At 39.2% G+C, this 24,336-nt stretch overlaps 1 protein-coding gene and 1 long non-coding RNA gene across 2 annotated transcripts; one reads left to right on the forward strand and one right to left on the reverse strand.

The window, feature by feature from the left end:
• Positions 1 to 7,358: 7,358 nt before the first annotated feature.
• Positions 7,359 to 9,211, forward strand: LOC120294551. The gene is made up of 2 exons (XR_005551763.1): positions 7,359 to 7,815; positions 9,004 to 9,211. It is a non-coding gene; the product is annotated as an uncharacterized LOC120294551 (long non-coding RNA).
• Positions 9,212 to 16,377: 7,166 nt separating this feature from the next.
• LOC120295826 (receptor-like protein 7) lies at positions 16,378 to 19,643 on the reverse strand. The gene has a single exon (XM_039317419.1). It carries the CDS (start codon positions 19,641 to 19,643, stop codon positions 16,512 to 16,514), a length of 3,132 nt encoding a protein of 1,043 aa, XP_039173353.1. The 3' UTR covers positions 16,378 to 16,511.
• Positions 19,644 to 24,336: the final 4,693 nt, after the last annotated feature.

The following is a 24,336-nucleotide window of genomic DNA, read 5'->3' on the forward strand; positions in this document are numbered from 1 at the left end:
AGAACCCCCTCCCCCTCCCCCCCAACCCCCAAAGTCAGAATCATCCTGTGGAGCATTTGCCAAAATGTCTTGCCGACTAAAGATAACTTGCTTAGGTGAATAATATTACCTGACCTAGGGTGCCCATCCTATCACCATGAAGTTGAGACGATCAAGCACCTCCTTCTACTTTGCCCCTAGACTAGTTTCGTTTAAACAAACCCTGCCATTCAAATCCATATTTCTGAGTTATAGCGTCTCACGAATAGAAGGTTGGTTGTGTAATTTTTTTCAGACAACAAAACCACTCATCTCCCTTTGACACAATCGCGGCTACTTTCTGGTGCATTTTCCTTTTGTGCTACTTTTACAGGGCATTGTTTGTAATAAGCTAATATGCAATATCCTCTTGTTTTCTAGCTCCTAAGACAATTGAGTTTTCGGACGAGTTTGATTTTCGTGAAACAAAATATAAAACACCATCAGCCACGCTCAGGAATGCAGTTGAATAACTTTGCTGAAACCACTCTCAATCGTCATGGACAATCTCGTGGAAGCTGCAATGTCACGCCCCGATCCTCCGAGCATGTGCCCATCTCTCTTTGGTCAATTAAATAGCGACGTCCCATGACACATCGCCGACCCATTCATTTTTAAATGCTCATGCGGAAGTAGATAAATAATCCCCAGACAACAATTCAATGGGATAAAAAAACAGGGCCACAATTTTCCTTTTTACCAAAACACACCTTTATACATATCATACTAATTCATATACATTACTAGCTGATATTTACAAAGTCTACAAAAAGGTCAACTCTTCAAAACAAGCTATCCTATGATTAGCTAGTTCGACTCGTTTGCTAATTCAACAGAGTCTACAAGGCCAGGGCAAGACGACAAGTCCTCCGCTGCACCATCAAGAGAATCAATTGGATCCTCATCTCGAGCGGCCTCAAGCACTACCGAGGGGACATCAAAAGATCTTAGAGGACCTAGTCTAATACCGAAGGGATTGGTATGGAACCATGCACTGAATCAGTTAAGTATTTCCTTATATGGACCTCTTCGATCCAGACCGTGGTTACAATTAGGTTGTAAACCTAAAAACTTTTGGGATCGAGGTAACTGGAGACTTGCTTTGTAATCCTCACGGGACGACCATGCAGTTCAGGGGGAATCTCCATCCAAGGACTTGAAATGTTATCCCACAACGGGGTGAGACTATGTCTCAGCGAGTTCTACCCCTAAGCCTTGATTAAGAAGAAAATACGTCCTGAGGGCTACTTAAACACAATCATGAGGTATATGACTTACTTGGGCCTTCACTTCTTCCTGCAAATCAGTTTAATTCATAAACTTGCAATCATAACATCCAATCAATTCAATCAATTCGGATTGACTTAGCGATAAATCGACTTAGTCGATTACATATCATCACGACCCTTTCTTGGCTGGCTCGATTCATACTATCTATAAGTCTGATTATATTATGATTGCTCACTGCTAAGCTGATAAATAAATAGTATAGTTTGCTTCTAAGATGATCGGACATACTGCTCTCTGCTAAGTTGCTATATCACCCGTAGACTGATATAGTATACCCACAATACTCAATCTAAGCTGATAAGGTATATTGTTCTCTACTAAGCTGCCATATTGCCCGTAGGCTGATATAGTATACCGACATACTCAATCTAAACTAATAAGGTATACTGCTCTATGCTAAGCTAACATATCGCCTATATGCTGATATAATATACTGGTATATTGCTCTCTGCTAAGCTGACATATCGCCCGTAGGCTGATATAGTATACCATCCCAATCATACAACCGATTCAACCTTTTTATCATTCCCGATAAAAATAGCCGTGTGAGTACACGGTCGGCCATAGCCAAAATATAATAATTTCACTTTTGAACATCCCACAGTTTCAACAAGTCCATAACATATTTTTGACGCTGTAAACCGACGCCCATTGATTTTCTAATTAATTATTGAAATTAATTAATTTTGGGATAAAACACTCCTAACCATAAATCACCTTCAATTCTCACAAACCAGTCAATTAAATAAACAGAATGCATCACTGCAATTAGCACAGAATTCCGGTCACCGACTATCCCGGTCTAATTTCCGGAAAATAAATAATTCATTAAATAATTAGGAAAATAATAAATAAATGCTAAAAATGCAACTTAGGCCGAGAAAAGCTTAATCGGAAGCGAAACGAGTCCGGAAAATTTCCAAATTGCTCTAGATAAATACTAGAGCTTGTCTAGGCTCTAATTGCATTAACTATCTACCTAACATGCATCGGTAAATAATTAAATTCACTAATCTAATCTAACTAACCACCTAATCTAGCTTAGTCTAAATTAATCAACCCTTAAGCATCATTAACCTACTAAGCGAGGATTATTATGTTAAACTCACTTGTTTGATAAACCGCTCAATTCAAACTGACGGAGACGCGATGAGGAACAACTTTCTCCAAAGCGGGCCAAGCTTTCGGGGCCTGGAACACCTCCAAATGGGCCAAACCTTATCCTGGAGACCCACTAATTCCGATTCTGATCGGGGCTGATCGAAGTGGCTTCGGCAGCTGGTTTGGGCACGGCTCGGGCTAGAATCGTCCACCATGGGTGGGAGTGCGGGCCATGACTGAAACGGCCATGAACCGGGCCAAATTGAGGCTGCTGGACTTGCTGGAAATGCAGGCTGTTCGAGCCCGCCGTTTCGAGGAAAACGAAAGATGCAAGGCTGCTTCGGTGGACTGGGAACGGGCTGGCCGTGGTCGTGCTGGCGTGGAGGCCCACGGTCAATGAATAGCCAAGGTTGATTGAAGTGGGACGGTGGAGACAAAGATGGTGGGGCTGGCGTCGGTTGAGAGAGAGATGGACAAAGGTCGAAGCATCCGTGGGCAGAGAACACGCGGGGCTTAAATTAAAATAAAAGTAGCTTCGGAATGGTGATTGTCGAGTCAAAGGAAATGAAAGCAACGTAGAAGACCGAAGAGGTAAACATCGGGCGCAGCTGGCAGCGTGGTCTAACAGAAGACCGAAGGAACAAGAAAAGAATTAAAATATAAGAATGTAGGGGGGCTGTCGGCTGAGAGGGGAAAGAATTGAGAGATAGAGAGAGAGAGAGAGACCGAAAAGGAGAACGGGGATGAACGTGCGACGGAAGGGGACCAAAGGAGGGAAGGGAAAAGAGAATAAAAATAAAACACCGTTATATTTTTAATCAACTTCACAAATTTATCAATTGGTCATCCTAGGGCCAATCTCTTCACCAACTTGAACAATTGAAGTCCAAAAGAAGACCAAGATAAGACGGTCCCTCCAACCTCCGAATTTCCTTAAAATCCGAATTCTATTTCCTTTTTTTCGGAATCCGATTTTTTGAACAAAATTCTCTGATTGAGGTCCGATTTGTTGAGGAAAAAGCCCACGAAATTCCCTGTCACTAATTCACTCACCCCGGATGCCAAAAATCTCTTCAAATTGGCCAATCCGAATTTCCGTTCGTTTTACAAAACGTCCGAAACGATTTTCTGTAAAAATCCCGAACTCGCTGGAAATTTCTCGAAAGATGAGTCGACGTTCTTAAAATGACTCGTGACATGACGAGATTTTCAATTTCTGAAATCAAATTCAAATTCGCGGTTAATTTCAATCAAACGCGCTTTTAGTGTTACCTAGCCTACCGGGTAACTTTTAAGAATTTTCGATGCAATTGACCTATGGTCGATTTTCTTCGAATTGCACGTACCTCTTTGACACATTAGCGACTCTTGGTGGTTGTGAAAATCTCGAGATTTCAAATATGGACACAAGGTACCCAAAACGAAAGAAAATCGCTCTAGTGCTGATCGACGAGAATTTTGCAATCAGGTGGAATCACCAGTACTTTGATCACACATCTCAGTCGAATCGACCTATCTTCGGTCTTTGATCGATTTTTAATTGTGCCATAATAACCCTTGCAGATTAGCACGGTTGAGCAGTCGGTTCCTAGTCGAATTCTCAAGTTTATTACATTAAAATCCTTTAACGGTTTCACCTAATAGGTCAGTTATCTCATGAATGGCTATCTCAGAAAAAATCACTATAGTCTCGTTGATGAAATGCCTTACTTATTCGATCAAAATCAGAACTTGAAATTCAGAATATCACAGCAAAGCCCTCTGGGACAAAGCTCACGTGCATTCAAGCTCTGCATGAAGAACTCGTGGGCATCCACGGCCGTAGCCATGGGAACCGATATGGGGCATCCAGTAACCATCGTTGGGCTCATGCATGAGGCTTGCGGTAGTAACCCATCTCTGACCATTTTAAGGGACGATCCTAGGCAATGATCTAAAGAAGACAATTCTCTAATTCAACGTGTCTTAGTATTTTTTTTTTTCAATTTTTTTTTTGGTAACCGAGGACTCCACCACAGGCCCCCGGTGCCCCGACGACATCGAAGGGCAATGCCCCTATACCTCGGGGAAGACTAGCCCATTATCCCACCGCCAGGGGCCCCCACTTAAATCGCTACTGTGGGTTTGAACCATCAACCTCGGCGATGAATGAGACTCTCAACCAACACAGCTGCCCACGAATGGTTTTTTTTTTTTTTTTTTTTCAGTTTTTTCATCCCTTAAAAACTGGTTTCCTTTCAATATATTTTGGTCAACATCATTCAGTTCTTAATTTGTTAATTTTTAAAATTTTAATAATTAATAAAAGCACCACGTCAGTGCACCACTTGAGCACCATCAGCCATGTCATCCGCCACAAATAATAGTTTTACATGAAAATGATGACGACGGTTGATTTTGATTTGTTACGTGATTTGTTCAGGACATTTGGTGAAGTTATTTTTATCTCCTGAGGAAAAAAAAATTATCTTTCTTAGGATTTGACCTGACATTTTAAATGAAAAGTAAGAAAGCTTACGTACTTACACAGATGAATGAATATTACATACAATTATTCATTTTCTTTGAGTATTACCGAATGAGATAGTAGAAATCGGACTTCCAAGCCTTCAACAATCTTGGGAAGGAAAACATCGACCAGGACTTTTCAACTGTTCAAAGATAAAAATGGATGAAGTGAACAGTGACAGATCAGTATGACACCAATGGATTTTCAATTGAATTTACTATATATTGCATGATATACAGCTGACAATAGCTCATCACAAGCATCTTTTGCTAAGGATTAACAAGCTCTCTATCTTTGTAGACAAAACAATAGCAAACTATATCAACTATTAATTACAACCAAGTGACGGGAGGATGATGAGTGAATCTGTCGCCTTTGCTCAGCCTTACAAGGCAAAAAACCACAGCTCCTATACAATATCCTCGGCTGCTACCAAGCGCCGCCGAGAGACTCCAGCCACTAATCCGATAGGAAATCTAGATCGCTGGGTAGAGTAACTCTGTTTTCACTGTAGGGAATCGATTATCGGACATTTCCTCTTTCTCCCGCCTCTGGGCCTGGATCGAAATTGCTCATCTAACTCCTCAAAATCACCCTAAAGCAAAGGAGGCAAATTGACAGGTATTAGGATTATCAAAATCTCATTAGTGAAAAGCTGGATTTCAAAAGAGCAATAAAATTGAATTTCAATATTTGAGAGAATAAGAGAATAGGACTTACTGGAGCGTAAACATGACAACCAGTTTTCTCACGATGGTCTCTCATGTGCTTATACGCAAACTTCTTGCCACAATTCTTATGGCCGCATACAAATGGCCTCACCTCAAGATGAACAGCCTTCACATGCTGACGTGAATTTGATTTCTGTCAACCAGAAAAAAAAACAGCAGCTAATGTACACTCAGCAGCCAGACGATAAATGACGTTGGGGAGGGGGGAGGACTTAGGTCTGACTCTTATCACATTGTATCATTCGTATCTCATCCTTACGTGCGACAATCTTAAGTTGACTTGCTAATGCGAATTCATTAAAGGACGTGATCGAGCCAGCGGTGGCCATCAATGATTCTTGACTGTTGATGAACGGAAGTCCATAAAGAAAGAAAGAACATCAGCATCTCTTTCCCTTTCTACAATACAAGCTCCTTTCAAGAGAACAGATATTCATTGCGCTCCCTTTTTATTTCTGCAAGGTTGATTTCACTCAAAACCTGATTTTGTGCACACTATTGGGTAAAAAAGGAAATTAACGATGTAAACTCTCAAACTCATTTTCATGTTACGTTTGGACTGAACACCGAAAATGAAAAAGAATGGGGAACAACAGTTGGAGGAAGTGTAAAAAGAGACGGCCGAATTGTTCCCTCCAACGAGGTGTACCTCAAATCTAGTTTTACAAAGCTTTAGAAGTCCTTCCCATCGCGGGGACAACATGATATGTCTGCGATTCTTGGGCATACTGAAGGAAGGAACTGAACCCAATTAGACTATTTAAAGACCAGTCCAAAGTAAGTCAACTCCGAAAGTTTCCACATTAAGGTGTCGATCCACTCAAACTGTAGATAAACAATTCTAATCTCGACAAGTTTCTGAGATTACCGATTGAACATGGAACTCGCGTAACTTAGGACCAGTGTCTCAAGATAACTATCCTCTGAAAAATCAGCAATCACTCAGGCCAAAAATCTCCATTTCACCCGAATTTCTTGTTATTTATATATTTTGAAAGATTTTGGAATAAATTTTTTTGAAAAAAAAGAAGAAAAAGAACATCAGTTGGACGAGATCACATGGAAACTTAATTGTTCTGTGTTCGTTGGTCTTTTATAGATTACATATTTTCCCCTTTCAAACTAAGGCGAAGCAATTGTAGTGCCCCTTAAATTTAAACGGTTATGGGTAGAATTCAACAAAATTATCAAAAAAATCCTAGACCTATTACATTTGTGCAAATTTAATCCTAAACATGTTGGCCAATGAGGGTGAGGAGGCCCTTGCCCCACCCAGACTAGGCAAGTGCCTCGTGGCCCTTGCCAATGGCCAGCGAGGTTTATAAAAAAAAAATGGAAAGATAAAAATTAGACAAAATTTTAAAAATTATTCATGTCATCACCGATCATGTCACATGAGATTTAGAGATTTGCCCAGCTCCCCAGAAAACTGATTGTTGGGCAAATTTATGATCTTGACCAAAGGAAGTATAATGAGAGACAGGGGAATGCTACCTTCCAGTAATCTTGACCAAAGGAAGTACCGCGTAGGGGTGTCAAAAAAACCCGACCTGACCCGACCCGACACGACCCGAACACGAAACAAATATAAAACGTGTTTTGTGTTCGGGTCGTGTTCGAGTGACAAACATGAAACAAGCGGAATACATGTTTCGGGTCGGGTTTAGGGTTGGAACATTGTTTGACCCGAAACACGTTAACACCCTTGTTCCAATTTCCAAACAAGTCACCAAACACAAACACTAAACACTAAACAGACGTGTTTTCGAGAACCCCTGCCCTTCGGCTTCTTCTCCTGCGCTTCTCGTGGATTCCGCTGCCGCCATCCGATCGACGCGCCTCCACCTCGCTGTCGCCTTCCCCACCCCTCGTCTCAACGCCGGAACCCTAGCCGCCGCCTAGTCCTATTGTTTTAGTGGGAAAACGCTGGAGCTGTGTGGCTTTCGGTTTTTCCTCAGAGTCGGGAGAAAATCTGCCGCGATTTCTCGCCCGCGCGGCTTGACGATCCAGGGTCTTTAAATTCGTCGGCAGGCGTCGGTCAAATCGGGAAGCTCGCGACAGAGACGGGTGGAGTTTAGATGCCCAGGAAAAAGAAGCAAGAAAGGAAAGCTCTGTTCACGAACCCGAAGAAACAGAGGGTTGGACTCGGAGCTCTTCTCGTTCTTGGTAAGGTTTCGTTCTTCAGACGCCATCTCTGCTCTTTTTTTGGTTTCTTGGATGCTTATCTTCCATTGGTGTTTCTTTCTTTCTTTTGGGTATATCGTGGTTTTGCGGTGTCTCGTCTGATGCTCTGGTTCTCGGTTCTTTCCCGTTGTTCTTGAAGTTCATGAATAGAACAGGGAGGGTCAGCGTCCCGGAGGGGGTGATTGGGTCGGTTTTATTGGGAATTTCTCTGTATGCTAAACTATTGGCGGGGAAGAGTATTCCTTTTCCGGACTCGCTTGCTACAAGCAGAATCTGGGACTTCTTTTGGGTCTCGGAACTGTCATGCTTTTGCATAAAGTTTGTTAATTTGTTGCGAGAAAACTTGACCTAAGCATGTGTTGCAGAAACCCACATTCAGTTGGGATGACAAGTTAACGGGACAGCTTCCGGTTATTTATTTGTTTGACACTTTGAGAATAGTGAGTGACGCATTTGTCTTTCTGTCTGTTGGACTCCTATAAGAGATTTGTTTAACCGTTTGTCTATATATCACTTCCAAGTTTCCTCTCCTTGACCTTTGAGGATACTGGGTTTTGGTAGTTGCTTTTCCTATAAGGGAATTATCATGAGGATGCAGTTAGCGTGCACTGTGTTGTGTGTTCTCCCTTTTTCACTTGCACATATGAATGCTTGTTGATATGTTGTGGATATAGATTATTCATGGCAGACCAATATATCCTTTTGTGTTGGACTGCCAACCTGGAAGAAGTTATCATGATCCCTTCTACCCTCCTTCCATCAGATGAGCAAATTTGATTTTCTCTCTTCGGTTTTGTGGTGACCAACGTTTTATAGTATTAGATATTCTTTCAGAGCAGTTCAATATCTTACTGGTAAATTTTGTTGCTTCTTTACTATTTGATCTGGCACTGAAAAAGCCAGAGATGGTACAATGATGGCTTAACTAGCCATTTCAATTGTTGCAGGATATTGCATGCTTTTGACATTGTATTGAATTGATCTTGGTCAGAGTTCCTTTACTGATATTTTTGCTGCCATGAAGCTTTGATGACACCACATGCACAACCCCTTTTTGGTTCCCCTCGGGTTGGCTTAGTGTGGATTAATCTTGTTATCTCATATCTAGATGAGCATTTGCTAGGAACAGTGTGGTTTTGATTTTGTGTGCTTGGTGTGTTTACGCATCAGCAATCAACAAGCATGCCTAAGCTTGTAAGAGAAGTAGAAGCCAAAGAGAAAGAAGCAGAACAGCGACAGCGACTTGAGATGCAATCACTGGTGAAGTAAACCGCGACAATGATGAATGATGAGTAGAGAATCGAACGTTTCCATGAAAGGAGAATTGTTCCATATGTATGTTTCTCATTTTCTTGTCTGCAACTCCAGGATATTTCAATAGATTGCAATGGTAGGTGGCATTCTCATCCGTGGGTTGTACCAAGCCTCCGTCACATTAGATGGTCTAATGTGAAAAAAAAAAAAAAAAAAAAGAAGGTGAAAACCCAGAAACCCGACCGGCCCGACCCGACCCGACCCATTCGATATTCTGATGTGTTTCGGGTCGGGCCGGGTCGGGTCATAATGCGTGACCCTTATGTTTCGGGTCGGGTCGGGTAACATCAAGACCCGACCCGACCCATTTACACCCCTGGTACCGCGGATCTAGATTCACAAGGCTTAGAAGTTTTTCCCATCGGGGAATTAATCTCTCCTGTTAGAGCATTGTGGACTAGCATAATCCGTCTCAGATTCTTGGACACACTGAACGAAGGAACTGAACTTGTAAGATTATCTAAAGACAAGTCCAAATAAGTCAGCTTTGACGGGTTCTCCATCGAGCTTGGGGTCAATCCACTCAATCTGCAATTAGAAAATTCCAATCTCGACAATTTTCTAAGATTACACATTGAATCTGGAAGCCTCCCTGAAATACTCGTGTTACTCAGCACCAGAGTCTCAAGAGAACTATCCTCCGGAAAATTGGGCAGAGTACCCTGAAGAAGTTCGTTGCCTGATAAGGATCTGGAGTATCTGCAGCTGAAAGATTTTACTAGGAAACTCCCCATAGAACCCACAATAACTCAGACGCAGAGTAGTTAGATTGGTGAATCTGGTAAGGAACTCAGCAAATGCGGTTGACAGGTTGTTGCCATTGAGTTAAATGAATGACAAATGATGAAGATTCACGAGAGAAGAGTCAGCAGGACTAGAGAGAAAGCAATTAGACATGCTCAGCACCTCAAGTTTTTGCACTGAAGAGGACAATGCATTGCACCACTCATTTCCCGGGAAGACAGGTTGATGCCGTCAAGATGTAACTGTCGTAGCACCATGAGATTTCCAATCATGGTCTTCAAATTGGGATTCTTGAGCTTTTGTGTATCAGTTCTAGGGAAATAAAAAGAGAAAGATCAAGAATGCTTAACTTCCTCAACTGCGCTAACTCCATCAAAATCTGCCTGGAGAATCCAGCATTGGACGAGTTCAGATGAACCAGGCCAATGAGATTTGTGAAGCCAGACGGAATTGCAGTGAATTTGAAATCGTTGAAAGCCAAGTTTAGCTTTTGAAGATGCTTTAATCTAAAGAGACTCGATGAACTGTTAATATTGCTAGAGATTGATTCAAAGCTGAAGTCTAGTTCGATGACCTTTCTGTCCTCGTCGCACGTCACACTATTCCAAGGGCGAGCATTATGATTCCACATGACCAGCTTGGAAGATCGGGATGCATCGAATACAAGGTTATGTTTCAACTCAACCAGCAGCAATTCTTGATTGCCGAAACATAGACTAGAAGCCGGTACCAAATAGATTCCGAAGAAATTGGTGCATATGAATGGCAAGAGAAGCCACAACAAATGCGAGGTTCTCGTTGAGTGCAATTTCGATACTATTTGACAGAGTTTGCGAGTTTACTCATGCAAGATGTGCTGTTGTTATGGGAAGGCAGATGAACATGAACCTCCTCGTATGGGATTCCAATGGAGCTGTATTTGGTCTAATTCATATCACATCGTATCATTAATTTTTTGGTCCTCATGCGTGACCATCTTAAGTTGACTTGACTTGGATTGCAAATTCATTAAGTAACTTGGTTGAGCCAGTGCTGGTCTTCGGTGGTTCTTTACTGTGGATGCAAATTTTTGAATGATCTCGCTAACGTTGCCACATTCAATATCGACATGAGCTACTTGACGGAGTAATATGGGCAAGTGTAGATACCACCGGAACAAATGGCGCACGAGTACTTTGGTAGCCCATTTTTCTTTTTTTTTTTTTTTTTTTTTTGATCCTATCCTATACATATTTCACAATACAGTGTGTGTCATGAGCAGGTTGCGAAACCTCGCTCCCTCACTTACACATCCTCACCTCAATGCCGAGAAGGATGGAAAATTAACTCCATACCTCCGCATTTTTAAGTGGGAAGAGTGGTCACTTAAGCAATTCCAATAGTTATAGTTTTCTAGCTCTTGCTCCTTCATTTCCTTTGCTGTTTTCTTTCATTTTTTTACCCTACTTAAGACATTCACCTCATAGTTGACTAGAGAATGCAAAATTGACTTTTCTGTGGTGCACCCTGATGGGCTGATTTCTAAAATTCCGCATAAGACGGACAAAAATGGAAATTGTTCCGTTCGTTGTTAGTTCGTAACGACGGTAATAAATTTGATATTTCGATGATGAGTTGATTACAAACTAAATAATAATTTTTCCATCACCAAACTGAATAGTAAATTATCACTTATTTACATTTTACAAGCAGGTGCATAAATGTTTCTAAGTTATCAATGAAATATCAACTTTACCACTCATAAAACACAAGATTAGCATACCACTTATATATATGTAAACAAGGGGTGCGCATTTGTAAGTTACTAATTAAACAACAATTTTATCACTCACAAAAGCCAATAATATATTGTCACTTTTTTGTGATTTTATAAGTGGCCGCATAAATGTTTGTAATTACCAATGAAGTAGAACCTTTACTATCCACAAACCTAATAAAAACTTACTACTTGTTTTGGTTTTAACAAGTAGGCACATAGCTGTTTCTATGTTGTCAATAAAATAACAATTTTACCATCAACAAAACCAGATAGCAGAGCGGCATCTGTTTTTAGATTTTACATGTGGGCACGTAAGTGTTTGTAAACAAGCATGGCAGTCCATTACCACTTGTTGCAAGTTTTAAATGTGGGAGCATCATTATTGGTAGGTTATCAATGAAAAAACAATTTTATTATGTATAAAACCCAAAAGTGGGCACGTAAATGTTTATAAGATACCAATAAAATAACAATTTTACCACATTACCGACATACTCAAAAATAATTTACTACTTGATTTTAGATTATACAAGTGGACAGGTAGCCGTCTGTAAGTTCTGTTTTTTGTTTTTTGTTTTTGTTTTTTAACGTCTGTAAGTTGTTAATGAAATAATTATTTTACCATCCAAAAATCTTAATAGTAGATTTGCACTGATTTTTTATAATTTGCCAGTGAGTGCATGACAATTTAAAAGTTACTAATGAAACTAGAAATTTACTATCCATAGACCCACTGGTAGATTATCACTTATTGGGTTATGATTGAGTTATGAGTAGCAAATACACAACATAATTGAAAAGTTACTAGAACATTGATGGTCGTCAGTTGCTAATACTGTTGCAAAATCAAGTCAATATACATGATCAGTAGGTAACAGGTTGCACGATCTTACCACCGTTATTCATAATTTATGGATGTTGCTACAAATTTACTGTTGAACGGAATTTTCTTGTATGGGCCACGGAATGCTAGACACTTCCTCGTGATTCTTAGACAACTTATTGTGATAAAAAAAAAAAAAAAATGTAGCACCGTCCTTCCCTACTTTCAACATTGGCAAGTTTCCTCTTCTAGTTTTCTTTCTTCCACAGACATCCATATGGAGTGTCCACGTCAGTTTGATCCCTAACAGCAAATCAACACTTTTTAACGGTGTTTAATCCACTTGAGAAAAAAAATTCATCGCTGTAACGCCTCAAAATTGGATAGAGACCCTTAGTATGAGGACCACTTTGAACAAAAGAAAAGTAAAGGAACGATTTTGAATTTCAAGTAAGAGTACAAGGTTCTTATAGCATCTTCCTTCTGTCCTACTATATAGGACATTGTTTGTAATAGCTACTTTGAAAAAAATTTCATGTTTTATATTCTTCTAGTTACAAAGAGGATAAGTTTTGGACGATTCTACTATTCCGTGAAATAAGGGATATGTGCTTCGAAAGTCCTAAAATTTATAAAAAAAAATATAAAGGTTAATACCTTAAAAACCTCAAACTGATACACTTGTGACAAATTTACCCCAAACTATTTTTTTGACCACCAAAAACCCCAAACTGGTACATATGTAACAGATCTACCCTCTGTTAGCTTCCGTTCGATTTTTCCGTTAATTTTTCTGATGTGGTTGCCGACGTGGCAAGCCATGTGGAAATTCATAAGTTTAATACAATTAAAAACCCCAAACTAGTATATTTATGACAAATTTACCCCAAACTGGTATATTTATGACAAATTTACCCCAAGTTGATATATTTACGACAAATTTACTCTAAATTAATTTTTTCGATCATAAAAAACCTAAATTGGTACACGTGCGGCACATTTACCATCTTTCAATTTTCCCAAATTTGACTGAGTTGTGATGTCCAATCAATTTTATTTTCCGGATTACTCTAACATTGCCTTCATATCATTAATACTTGATTTTTTTTTATTGGAATCATTATTAGAAAACTATTCAAAGGCTACCAAATGTGCACTTCATTCTTTTGCCGGGAAGATGCCCGTTAACTAAAAAATGGATAGATCGCTTGCGCACATATACAAAAGAATCACACTCAAAGCACACCTGAAATTAACGACAAATATAAGTGATTTTGGTTCCGGCATTTCAACGAGCATGTGATGTACGAGTCACTCATACCATTCACATGCAAGTTCCATGTTAAAATTTTGACACTTACGATTCAAGGTAGGAAAGACTACGTAACGCTAATAAGGACCAGCAGAGTAAGAGTAATATGTAAGCATACAAACAGATTGCGGACAAGTAGTAAACCATGTGGGGCTGAGACATATAAACATAAAGCCAAGTTTGTCACAAACCAAAAACGAGTGAAGCAATCACAATATGTGCACTTCTTTTTGTATATGTGCGCAAGCGATCTGTCCATCTTTTAGTTAATGGGCATCCTCTCGGCACAAGAATGAAGTGCACATTTGGTAGTCTTTGAATATTTTCTAATAATGATTCCAATAAAAAGAAAAAAAATTAAGTATTAATGATATGGAGGCAATGTTAGAGTAATCCGGAAAATAAAATTGATTGGACATCACAACTCAGTCAAATTTGGGAAAATTGAAAGATGGTAAATGTGCCGCACGTGTACCAATTTAGGTTTTTTATGATCGAAAAAAATTAATTAGAGTAAATTTGTCGTAAATATATCAGCTTGGGGTAAATTTGTCATAAATATACCAGTTTGGGGTAAAGTTGTCATAAATATACCAATTTGGGGTTTTTAATGGTATTAAACTTATGAATTTTCACATGGCTTGCCACGTCAGCAACCACGTCAGCAAAATTAACGGAAAAATCGAACGGAAGCTAACGGAGGGTAGATCTGTCACATATGTACCAGTTTGGGGTTTTTGGTGGTCAAAAAAATAGTTTGGGGTAAATTTGTCACAGGTGTACCAGTTTGGGGTTTTTTAGGATATTAACCCAAAATATAATCAAATCCTAAAACTTACTAAATTAGTACAAACGAGTCATTGTGTTAACTCCGTCCATTTAGATTAATGGAAAATGCTAACGTTGCCTTTTTCTATATTTTCTCTCTCCTACGTGGTGATGATGTGGCAAGAACATGGAACACAAAGCTAAAACAATATTGTTTTGGATTAATTTTTACTTTTTAATTAAAATTTTAATTAAATAAAATAAAAAGTACTTAAAAAAAAACACCCAAAAAAAAAAAAAAAAAAAGAGATAAGGGCAAGGGGGCAAGCTCTTGTTGGTGCCGCCCCATTGTCGAAAGGGGTCGGCGGGGGCTCGACAAGGGCCAGCAGGGTCACCAAAGCCTAGTCTAGGGCCAATGACCCTCATTGATCACAAGTGCGGGCTGTGGCATAGGCCCTCGCCGAGCCCTCATCGGCCCTTTTCGGCGATGGGGGCGGAGTGACAAGGGCGGCTAGCCCATGCCTTTGGCTTTTTTTTTTTCACCTTTTTTGTGCTTTTTAAATAAGTATTTTTATTTTAATTAATTAATACTATGGTTTAAAAAATTAGAAATTAATCCACATCATCGTCACGTTGGGATAGGAAATATTTTTAAAAACCATGTCAGCATTTCCCGCTAGTCTAAATGGATGGAGTTGATTGAAAGACTTGATTTTACCAATTTAATAAATTTTATGACTTAATTGTATTTTTGTAAGTTTTAGAACTCAATTGCACTTTTCTGACAAATTTTAGAATTTTCCGTACACAAATCCCATGCCCCCACTCCACAGGGTCGGTAGCATAAGTTGACGGGCAAGTGATTTACTTGTCTGTCACACTTTATTAACTCACAACCATTTTCAGAGAAGGATCATCATATTTTTTTTTTTCAAATTATCGACTATTCCAAAAAAAAAAATTACCAATATATCTTAAGCTACCAATGCGTTAAAGTTACAACTTTTATACGAGACTACCAACCTTAATTTCAGCTACTCACCAACGGTTGCATTATTTTTCAATTTACCAACCCTTTCAACAAGTCAAAATACTAGCGTGATAAACTTACCACGTAAGAGTCGATAATCTATTGAAGAGAAAGTCGCTTCATACTTTGGTAGATTATCAGAATAAATGCTAATCAATATATAATCAAATAAAGGTTGGTAACTGAATTTAAATGAAGTTAATAATTACATATAAAATTTTGTAACTTAAGTTCCGCCAATAAATAATAATAATTGTTGGAATAGTTGGTAATTTAAAAAATAATTGATAATCTCTTATAAGAATTGGTAAAGTGAACCCATTGCTGAAATCCCAAATTAATAATAATAAGTTATTAAAACAATGTGAAATAATGCAAAAAAAAAAAAAAATACAAAACAAAACAAAAACAAAAAGGTTGGTAAGTAGGCTCCAGTAAAACTTGGTAGCTCAAACAATCTTGTGATTAGTTCTTCATATTTTCTAACCATCGCCAATTATCGCTGGTGGGGGCTGCTGCCGCCAAGTCCTCCACCCCTTCTCGTGGATCTCAGGATCCCAATTTTGTCTTCTACATTTTGCTTCCTTTTTGTTATTATAAAATATAATTAATTTCCTTTGATTTTAACGTTATTGACTTGTACTTTTTGATAGCAAGAAAAATATCATCTTAGCATACCACATCTAACATACTAGGAGTTATTTAAGAAGAATTGGGTAGAGTTAGAGGACTTGATATCTATATATATATATATATATATATATATATATATATATATATAAAATTGCACAAGCAAGAGAAGTGTAAATACTTTATATGCAGATCAATAAACAAAACGTCTTTTTTAAGGTGATGGAGAATTATGAAGAGAACGAACAAAGGAAAATACTCTTTCTTGAGTTTAATAACTGAACCTTAGCTGAAATCTTCATGGACATAAGTGTCTGAGCAATACTTTATCCCAGAATCGATAATAAGCAAACCTCCAAGATTTGATTGATGCTAATGGACCACAAAATATCCAGAAGCCAACCACGAATCCAAGCGAAATGCTCATGTAAAACCACTTCTCGCTATCATCACTGTCACCAGCGTTGCCTTCGAAGGAATCTAAGGGACCTGTTCCCTTGCCATCGGGATCTGAGCATTTTGTGGGCAGCGGAAATCCACACAATCTGCTATTGCCTTTGAAGGAATCTTCTGAGAAGGTGAGAAATTGTTTGACTGCCGGGATGCTACCTTCAAGCTTATTGTATGAGAGGTTCAACACAGAAAGAAAATTAAGGTCTGAAAGCTGTGTGGGAATTGTTCCATTGAGGTCATTCCGTGAAAGGTCCAAGGACTCAAGCTGATGCGAGTGTCCTAGGGACAGAGGAATTGGCCCTGAGAATGCATTGTTTGATAAGTTGAGGAAATAAAGCGCTTCAAGAGCCCCCAGAGTATCAGGTATTGGACCTTCGAAATTGTTGCATGAGAAGTCGATTAAAGTGAAAAGAGTCAAGATCTTCATCAGCTCCACTTGCCGACCTTTGATGGTGACACTTACTGTGTCCTGATAATAGAGTCCACTCAAGCGAAGGAATGTATATTGGATATGATTGATGTCTACATTAACCTTCATGGCCTCCCATGTTGTGAGGCATTTAGCAGGCAGAGGGCCACTTAAATTGTTGGAGGATATGTCTACAATTTGAAGCATCTTCCAAGTGCCATTAGTCCCTGGACATCCAACCCCTCCATGGAACTTGTTGGATCGTAACACAAGTACACGTAGACTTGCAATGTTCTTCAATTGACATGGATACACGTCATCAATCTGGTTGTTTCCGACGTCTAAAACTTCCAGAGTTGTGCAATTTGCCAATGACTCTGGGAACTGTCCTTGTAATCGATTACTGTTGAGATCCAAAGTCTTCAAACCACATGTTTCGGGGAAATTGATAATGCCGCCGTTCAAAGCATTATTTCGCAGATCTAATACCTTGAGAGACTCCATCACCAAGCAGTCAGGAATATTTCCGGTCAAATTATTCTGAGATAGGTCAAGTACCTCAAGATATTCAGCTTTGCAAATTGATTTTGGGATAGACCCGTGGAACTTGTTATTAGACAGGGAGAGGAATATTGCGACAGAAAGATTAATAGCAGGCGGAATGACTGTAGTTAGGTTGTTACTCGAGAAGTCCATGTATGTGGCAAATGGTGGAAGGGGCAACGTTTGTCCACGGAGCCTGTTCTTATGGAGGTCAAGAATAGACATACTAGAAGTAAAATTAGGCAACGGTGTTTCAATATCTTCGAGCAAATTAGATGAAATATTGAGATATAGAAGATTTTGAAGCTCCCATATCCATTTTGGTATCTTGCCCCGAATTTGATTGTTAGAGAGGTCTAGATATACCAATCCGTGTTGCTCAGCGAGGAAATCAGGTAAAGTCGCCAACTGGCAAGAAGCCAACTTTAACGTTTTAATGTTAGGGAATGAAGACGATTGGGAAGCAATATTTGTGGCATCAATGGAAAAACGATTGCAAGAAAGATCCAAATTCAAAAGATTTATCAGTTGCTGAACCAAATTAATATGGAATGAGCCGCTGAAATTATTGGAAGAAACTGAGAGGTACTTGAGCCCTCGGAATTTCCATATAGACTTTGGTAGTTCTCCTCCTATATTGTTGTTGCTCAAATCAAGTGTATCCAGTTTGTGCTGTGCAGTATTAGAAAATTCATTCACTTGACCAGAAAATTGGTTGTTGGAAAGCATAAGCTCCTGAATCGATGGAAGTGTAAACAGAGATGAAGGAATATTTCCTTCAAGTAAATTGAATCGTAGGTCGAGAATAAGAAGACTCGAGAGATATTCCCATTGGGTTGAATTAATCTGACCGGTCAGATTATTGTGGGACAAGATGATCTGTGTCAGATTCTTGGACTTGCTTAGTGATGGAATTGAACCACTAAAATTGTTGAATGAGAAGTCCAAATAAGTCAGTTGCGAAAGATACATGAAAGAGCTTGGAATATTTCCACCAAAGCTGCAATCCATCAGTTCTATTCTTGACAGATTTCTGAGTTTACCAATTGAATCTGGGAGCCTCCCGGACATACTAGTGAAACTGAGAAGCAGTGTCCCAAGAGAACCATTCTCCGGAAATTCTGGCAAAGACCCCTGAAGAAGTTCGTTGCATGATAGGTCAAGGGTCTGAAGTGTTTGTACCTGGAAGATTTTTCGAGGGAATACTCCCTGCAGGCCACAATTACTGAGATGCAGAGTTTTTAAATTGCTGAAGAGGGCAAAGAACTCCGGGACGGTGGTAGACAAGTTATTGCCGTCCAGTTTAATCACCGACAGAGAATGAAGTTTCACGAGGGAAGAGCAAGACTCAATGGGACCTGATAAATAACAATTCGTCACGCTCAACACTTGAAGCTTCGGCAGCAAAGAAGACAACGCATTGCACAATTCATTGCCTGTGGCAGACACGTTCACTCCGTCAAGGTACAGCTCTCTCAGCTCGCTAAGATTCCCAGCAAGCATCTTTAGATTCGGATTCTCAAGTTTCAGTGAAGTGAACCCAGGAAGATAAATCAGGGATACATCAAGAGTAACCAACCTTGTCAAACGTGATATTCCAATTGGAACCTGCCCTGCGAACCCCGCATTTGAAAGATTTAGGTAGACCAAATTGGTGAGATTACCGAACCCAGATGGAATCTCCAAAGACGGGAAGTTGTTGAAAGCCAAATTCAGCCTCTGAAGATAATTGAGTCTGAAAAGACTCGATAAATCATCAAGTCCCCTAGTGATACTCTCGTTACTCAGATCAAGCCCCGTGACTTGGCCACCTTTGCAGGTCACACCTTCCCAAGAATCATTGCTCTCATTCCATTTGACCAATTTCGTGGACAAAGAAGCATTGAAGTTGAGGCTACTCTTCAATTCCAGCAGCAGCAATTTCTGATCGCCAAAACACTGGCCCGAGACCAATACTGTGTCTATGCTGAAAGGGTTGGTATGTGCGAGTATTAAGACCAACCATAGGAGGAGCCAATTCCTCATTTGTTTCAAGCAGATTAGGAAACGCTATTTTACAGAGTTTGTGAGTGAAGACATACAAGGAGGAGTTGTGTTCTTAATGGAAGGCAGATGAACATAAACTTCCTTGTGTGAGATTCCAATGGAACTTGTGTTTGGTATAACTCATATCACATCCTATCATCAATTTTTCAGTCCCTACGTGTGGCTATCAAAAGTTGACTTGACTTGCGAATGCAAAATCGTCTAGTCACTTGGATGATTTTTCAGTGGTTCTCGACTGTTGATGAAGAAAAGCCAAGAAAGAAAAAAAAACAAGAGCAACTCTTTTCCTTGCGTATCATTTTCCGCTTTCTACAGTACAAGTTCCCTTCTAGAGAACCGGTATTCATTTTACTCCCATTTTTTTCTACGAGGTTCATTGTTCTTGGAACCTGATTTTCTGATTAATGTTCGCTATTGGTAAAATAAGACACTCAAAGGAGCTCTCATTACTCATTTTCATGTTACATTTTGACTGATCTTCAAAAAATAAGGAAAATGGTGATATCAGTCGGAGGACATCACCAATAAAACTGAGTGATTCGTGGTTCTTGGTCTTTACTTTTGCATTAATTCCCATACATCAGATTTTTTTTTCCTTTCAAGCTAAGGTCATGTCTTTATTGTGCCTATGGAATGTATGATCAAAGGTGAACAGTTTCTCTGATTATACTGTCTGATGATTCAGAACTGAACTCCTGAGATACATTTCCACCTTACAAATATTTAAGCAATGTCGGGATTTTGAGCGGTGCTGCACTTGCTACTGTTCGTCTTCCAAGCATGTCTCCTCCAACGTGATCCTCATTGAGTACAAATTTTCTGGGACTGACCAGGGGCTTGCGAGAACTTCAATGATCTCCCTAAGGATGTCAGGTTCGATATTGGCTAGAGCTACTAGACCGAGTAAAGCGGGGAATGTGCCGGATACCACTGGAACAAATGGCATGTGAGATGGGACGAGCATCGAGCCCGAGCACTTTGGCAGCCCTTAGTCCTTCGTTATGGCTATTGCTGCTTTCATTCTCTCTGTTTTTTACCATGGTTAAGGCCTTCTTCACCGCTTATGCCTATTCTCACCCCAAGAACTAACCGACCTCAGGAACTCAATTTCAGAAACATAATTGGAGAAATCTTATCAGACCAATGAAATATGTGCTATGCCCACTTTTTATTTTTTGGTTTCATTTCATTTACAATTAGATCATGTGCTACCATATGGAGCTAGTCCATGACAGACAAAGAATATCATTGTTAAATTATTGATCCAATTTCTAGAAACTTCAAGATAGATTTGAGCTAGAAAATACAAGAAAAGTCATAGAAGAGTCTATGAAATTATCTCTGCAAATGGCAGAGATATTTGCCTTAAAAAGTCTATTTGATAGCCACTTTGCAATCTTCTCTTGTTTAATATTTTCTGGGCTACAAATAGGATCATGTTTTAAACAATTTCGGCCGTGAAACACAATATGGAACGGTGTTCCATACTGTTGAATTTTTGTGAGAGTTTGCCATTGTACGACCCCGATGGTAGCAAAAATTGACCGATGACTTGCTTGGTCTGTACGTTGGTAACGTACAATCACTTCTTCTTCTTTTTAAAAAGTACCAACTTTATTTGATTCTTTGAAGTTAATTATAATTCTATAATTTATCAACATTTATTTTCTTAAGCCACTAGCCTGTTAGGCTCTATTTGTAACGTTTTAATTTTTCAATTTTTCTGTTCTTTTGTTTCTTGGAATAGAAAAATACCATAAATTTGTTTGGTAACGTTAGTTAATTTTTTTATTTCCTAAAATAGAAAAGTGGCTAGAAAATAAATTTGAAACAGAAACAATAAGTTAAAAAAAAACTATTTTTTGTTCTTGGGAACAGTTTTGGAATAATTCATTTTCTTTCTTTTCTTTTTCCCCTTTTCTTCTTCTTCCTCTACTAATCGGTCGCCATCACCTGCCACTAGTTGCGGGCAGCCATCGCAGATTGTTGGTCTTTGGTCGCCAGTTGTTAGTCATCCATCACTAGTTGTTGATCACCGGTCACCGGTGCCACCACCAAAAGAAGAGAGGAAAAAAGAAAAAAATCTCAAAAAATTATTAAAAAATTCAAAGAAATTTTACGTCACAAAAAAATTTATAGGTCATACCATACATTATTATTCTTTTTCTATTATAAGAATAGAAATTTTGTGCAGTTACTAAATGCATTCTTTTACTCAGAAACTGTTCTTGGGAATGAAAATAGAAAAAAACTATTTTTTTAAAAAAAATTTATTCCTAGGAAAATGTTACTAAGCGTACCCTTAAAGTTACAAATTTTCAAAACGAAACTACCAACCTTAATTTGAATCACTTAGCAACATTTTTTTCCAATTTACCAACCATTTTGATAGTTCATGAAATTTTGTTAAGTCAAATACAAACATGATAAACTTACCACATAAGAGTTTATTATTCTTCTATAAGAGTTAGTCGCTTCTAGATTGTAGGTTACTGAGACAGTTGTTGATTACTAAATAAGCAAATAAAGGTTGGTAATTGAGCTAAATAAAGTTAATAATTTCACAAAAACATTTATAAGTTTAAATTCCACTGATAAATTATTGTAGTTACCAGAATAGTTGGTAATTTTGAAAAGAGTTGATAATTTCTCTTATATTAAACTAAAAGGAAAAAAAAAGGAAAAAAGGCAAAAGTAAAACGCTGGAAAATGGGCCTTATCTTTACTTAGAGGTGTAACGGATAGTATAAAGGAAAATAAAAAGAGGGAAAAATCTGGAAAGGTTTAAAATTTAAAGAAAGAAAATAAAAAGCGAACTGTAGGCGCAGGGAATTGATCCATCTTGCACATTGCACGCCGGACAAGTACCGTGGCCCACCTCTACCGGTCCAAAGGATTATTACCGTACTTTCTCTCCCTCGTGCGACCTCCACCATACATAATGGAAACGCGTGTTTGTCGGTTAAAGGAGCATCGACGTTTCACCCATGACAAATTCTAATACTCACCCCGGGTTTTCTCTTTTTGTATTGCATATTAATATTTTTGAAGGATTTCTTCTTTCTTTTTTGTTTCGTAATGAGTTTTGCTATGTTAAGAGTGGTTTGATACAGTTTTTTAAGCTTTTATTATTATTTTTATTTTTTTAGATTGAGTAGTCAAGTGCCCAATTAGCTTCCAATAAGACTCGAAACCAAGAGCATAAGGAGAGAGGAGCAAACTTTCTTGCCATCTAAACAACACCCGATTGTTAGATTTTCAATGTAATTAAATTGTCAAAATTTTATATAGACCAAAAGAGATCCAATTGAGTAATTCACAAATAAAAATCAACCCTCCAATGAGCATGATGTTGCTCTAGCTAATGGAAAGCTCTATCTTCTCTTTTGGTGCAAGATTTCGACAATGTAACAAGAAAAAATAGTTACAATAATATTGACAAGCACTAAAGAAACATCATCAAGTTGACACCCCTTTTTTAGACAAATTTGATAAACCGAATGGATATCCAACTTGATTGCGGCACCCTAAACTAAATCAACCCATAGCGCTCTACTTCTAAATGTTTGACTTAAGTGCTCACAACTGCCTAGACATTTGAAGTGACTTCGCGCGTCGATGATGCTTACAATTGAAAGAAAACTAAACACGTCTATGGTACATAGGTGTTGCAAATTGGAGCATTAACGGCACCATAGAAAGCTCTATTTTGTGTTTTCCTCATTCGCAATTGAAAAGGACAAAAAAAAAACATAAAATAGAAATAAAATGAAAAAGAAACTAATACCAAAACCAACAAAGGATTTTGACGAAATAGCAGAACCAATGACCACGATCAAGAAAGATGCATGAACGAGTGAAGCTAGAGAAAAAAGAAGCTCGACTTTCGATAGACTTCAGCAGCACAATGATGTTTCCAACATGACTCATGAGCCTTAGAGAAACGGCAACTTTCTCCGGCAACGAGGAAAAGACCATCGATTTGCAAGATAGAGCTACTCTTAGAGAGAAAGTAGGGGTGTGCAAAATACCCGGGAACCGCTCGGATCGCCCGGAACCGGACCGGAACCGCCCGAAACCAGTGGTTCTTGAGGGAACCGGTCCGGTTCCTAGTTCCAATTTTTCGGAACCGGTGGGTACCGGTCTGGTTTCCGGTTCCATGGGCGGATCCGCCCACCCGGACCGAACTAGAACCTTTCTAATATTAAAAAAAAAAATTACTAAAAGAGACCCTAGATTAGATCTCATTTCCTCACTCCCTTCGTCTTCGGTTCTCTTTCTCTTTGTCTCTTCCTCGGTTCCTCCTAATCCTATCGCCATTTCGATTCCTCCTTGAGCGTCAATGCCGCCGCCGCTGCTCTTCCGCCGCTGTTGTTCTCCCCCTCGCATCGGCCGCCACCCGCCACATCCGCGGAAAATTGTTTCGCGACCGTTCTATGTTGAAAACCCAACCATAGACCTCCTCCCTCCTTCTCAACTTATAGACCCGACCGTTCTATGTTGCAAATCAAAATTGTTTTGCGTCAAGATCGGTTCCATGGATCCACCCGGGAACCGGACAGTTTCCGATCCGGTTCCCGGGTGGATCCATGCAACAAACGGTGGATCCCGGTTCCAATTTTTCGGAACCGGTCCTTAGCGAGCGGTTCTGGTTCTAGGTCGGGAACCGCCC

The sequence above is a fragment of the Eucalyptus grandis genome, chromosome 1, assembly GCF_016545825.1.
Source record: "Eucalyptus grandis isolate ANBG69807.140 chromosome 1, ASM1654582v1, whole genome shotgun sequence".
NCBI classification, from domain to species: Eukaryota; Viridiplantae; Streptophyta; class Magnoliopsida; order Myrtales; family Myrtaceae; genus Eucalyptus; species Eucalyptus grandis.

Coding starts and splice junctions, on each gene's coding strand:
- LOC120295826 (XM_039317419.1), bottom strand. CDS start 19,643: ATGAGGAATTGGCTCCTCCTATGGTTGGTCTTAATACTCGCACATACC.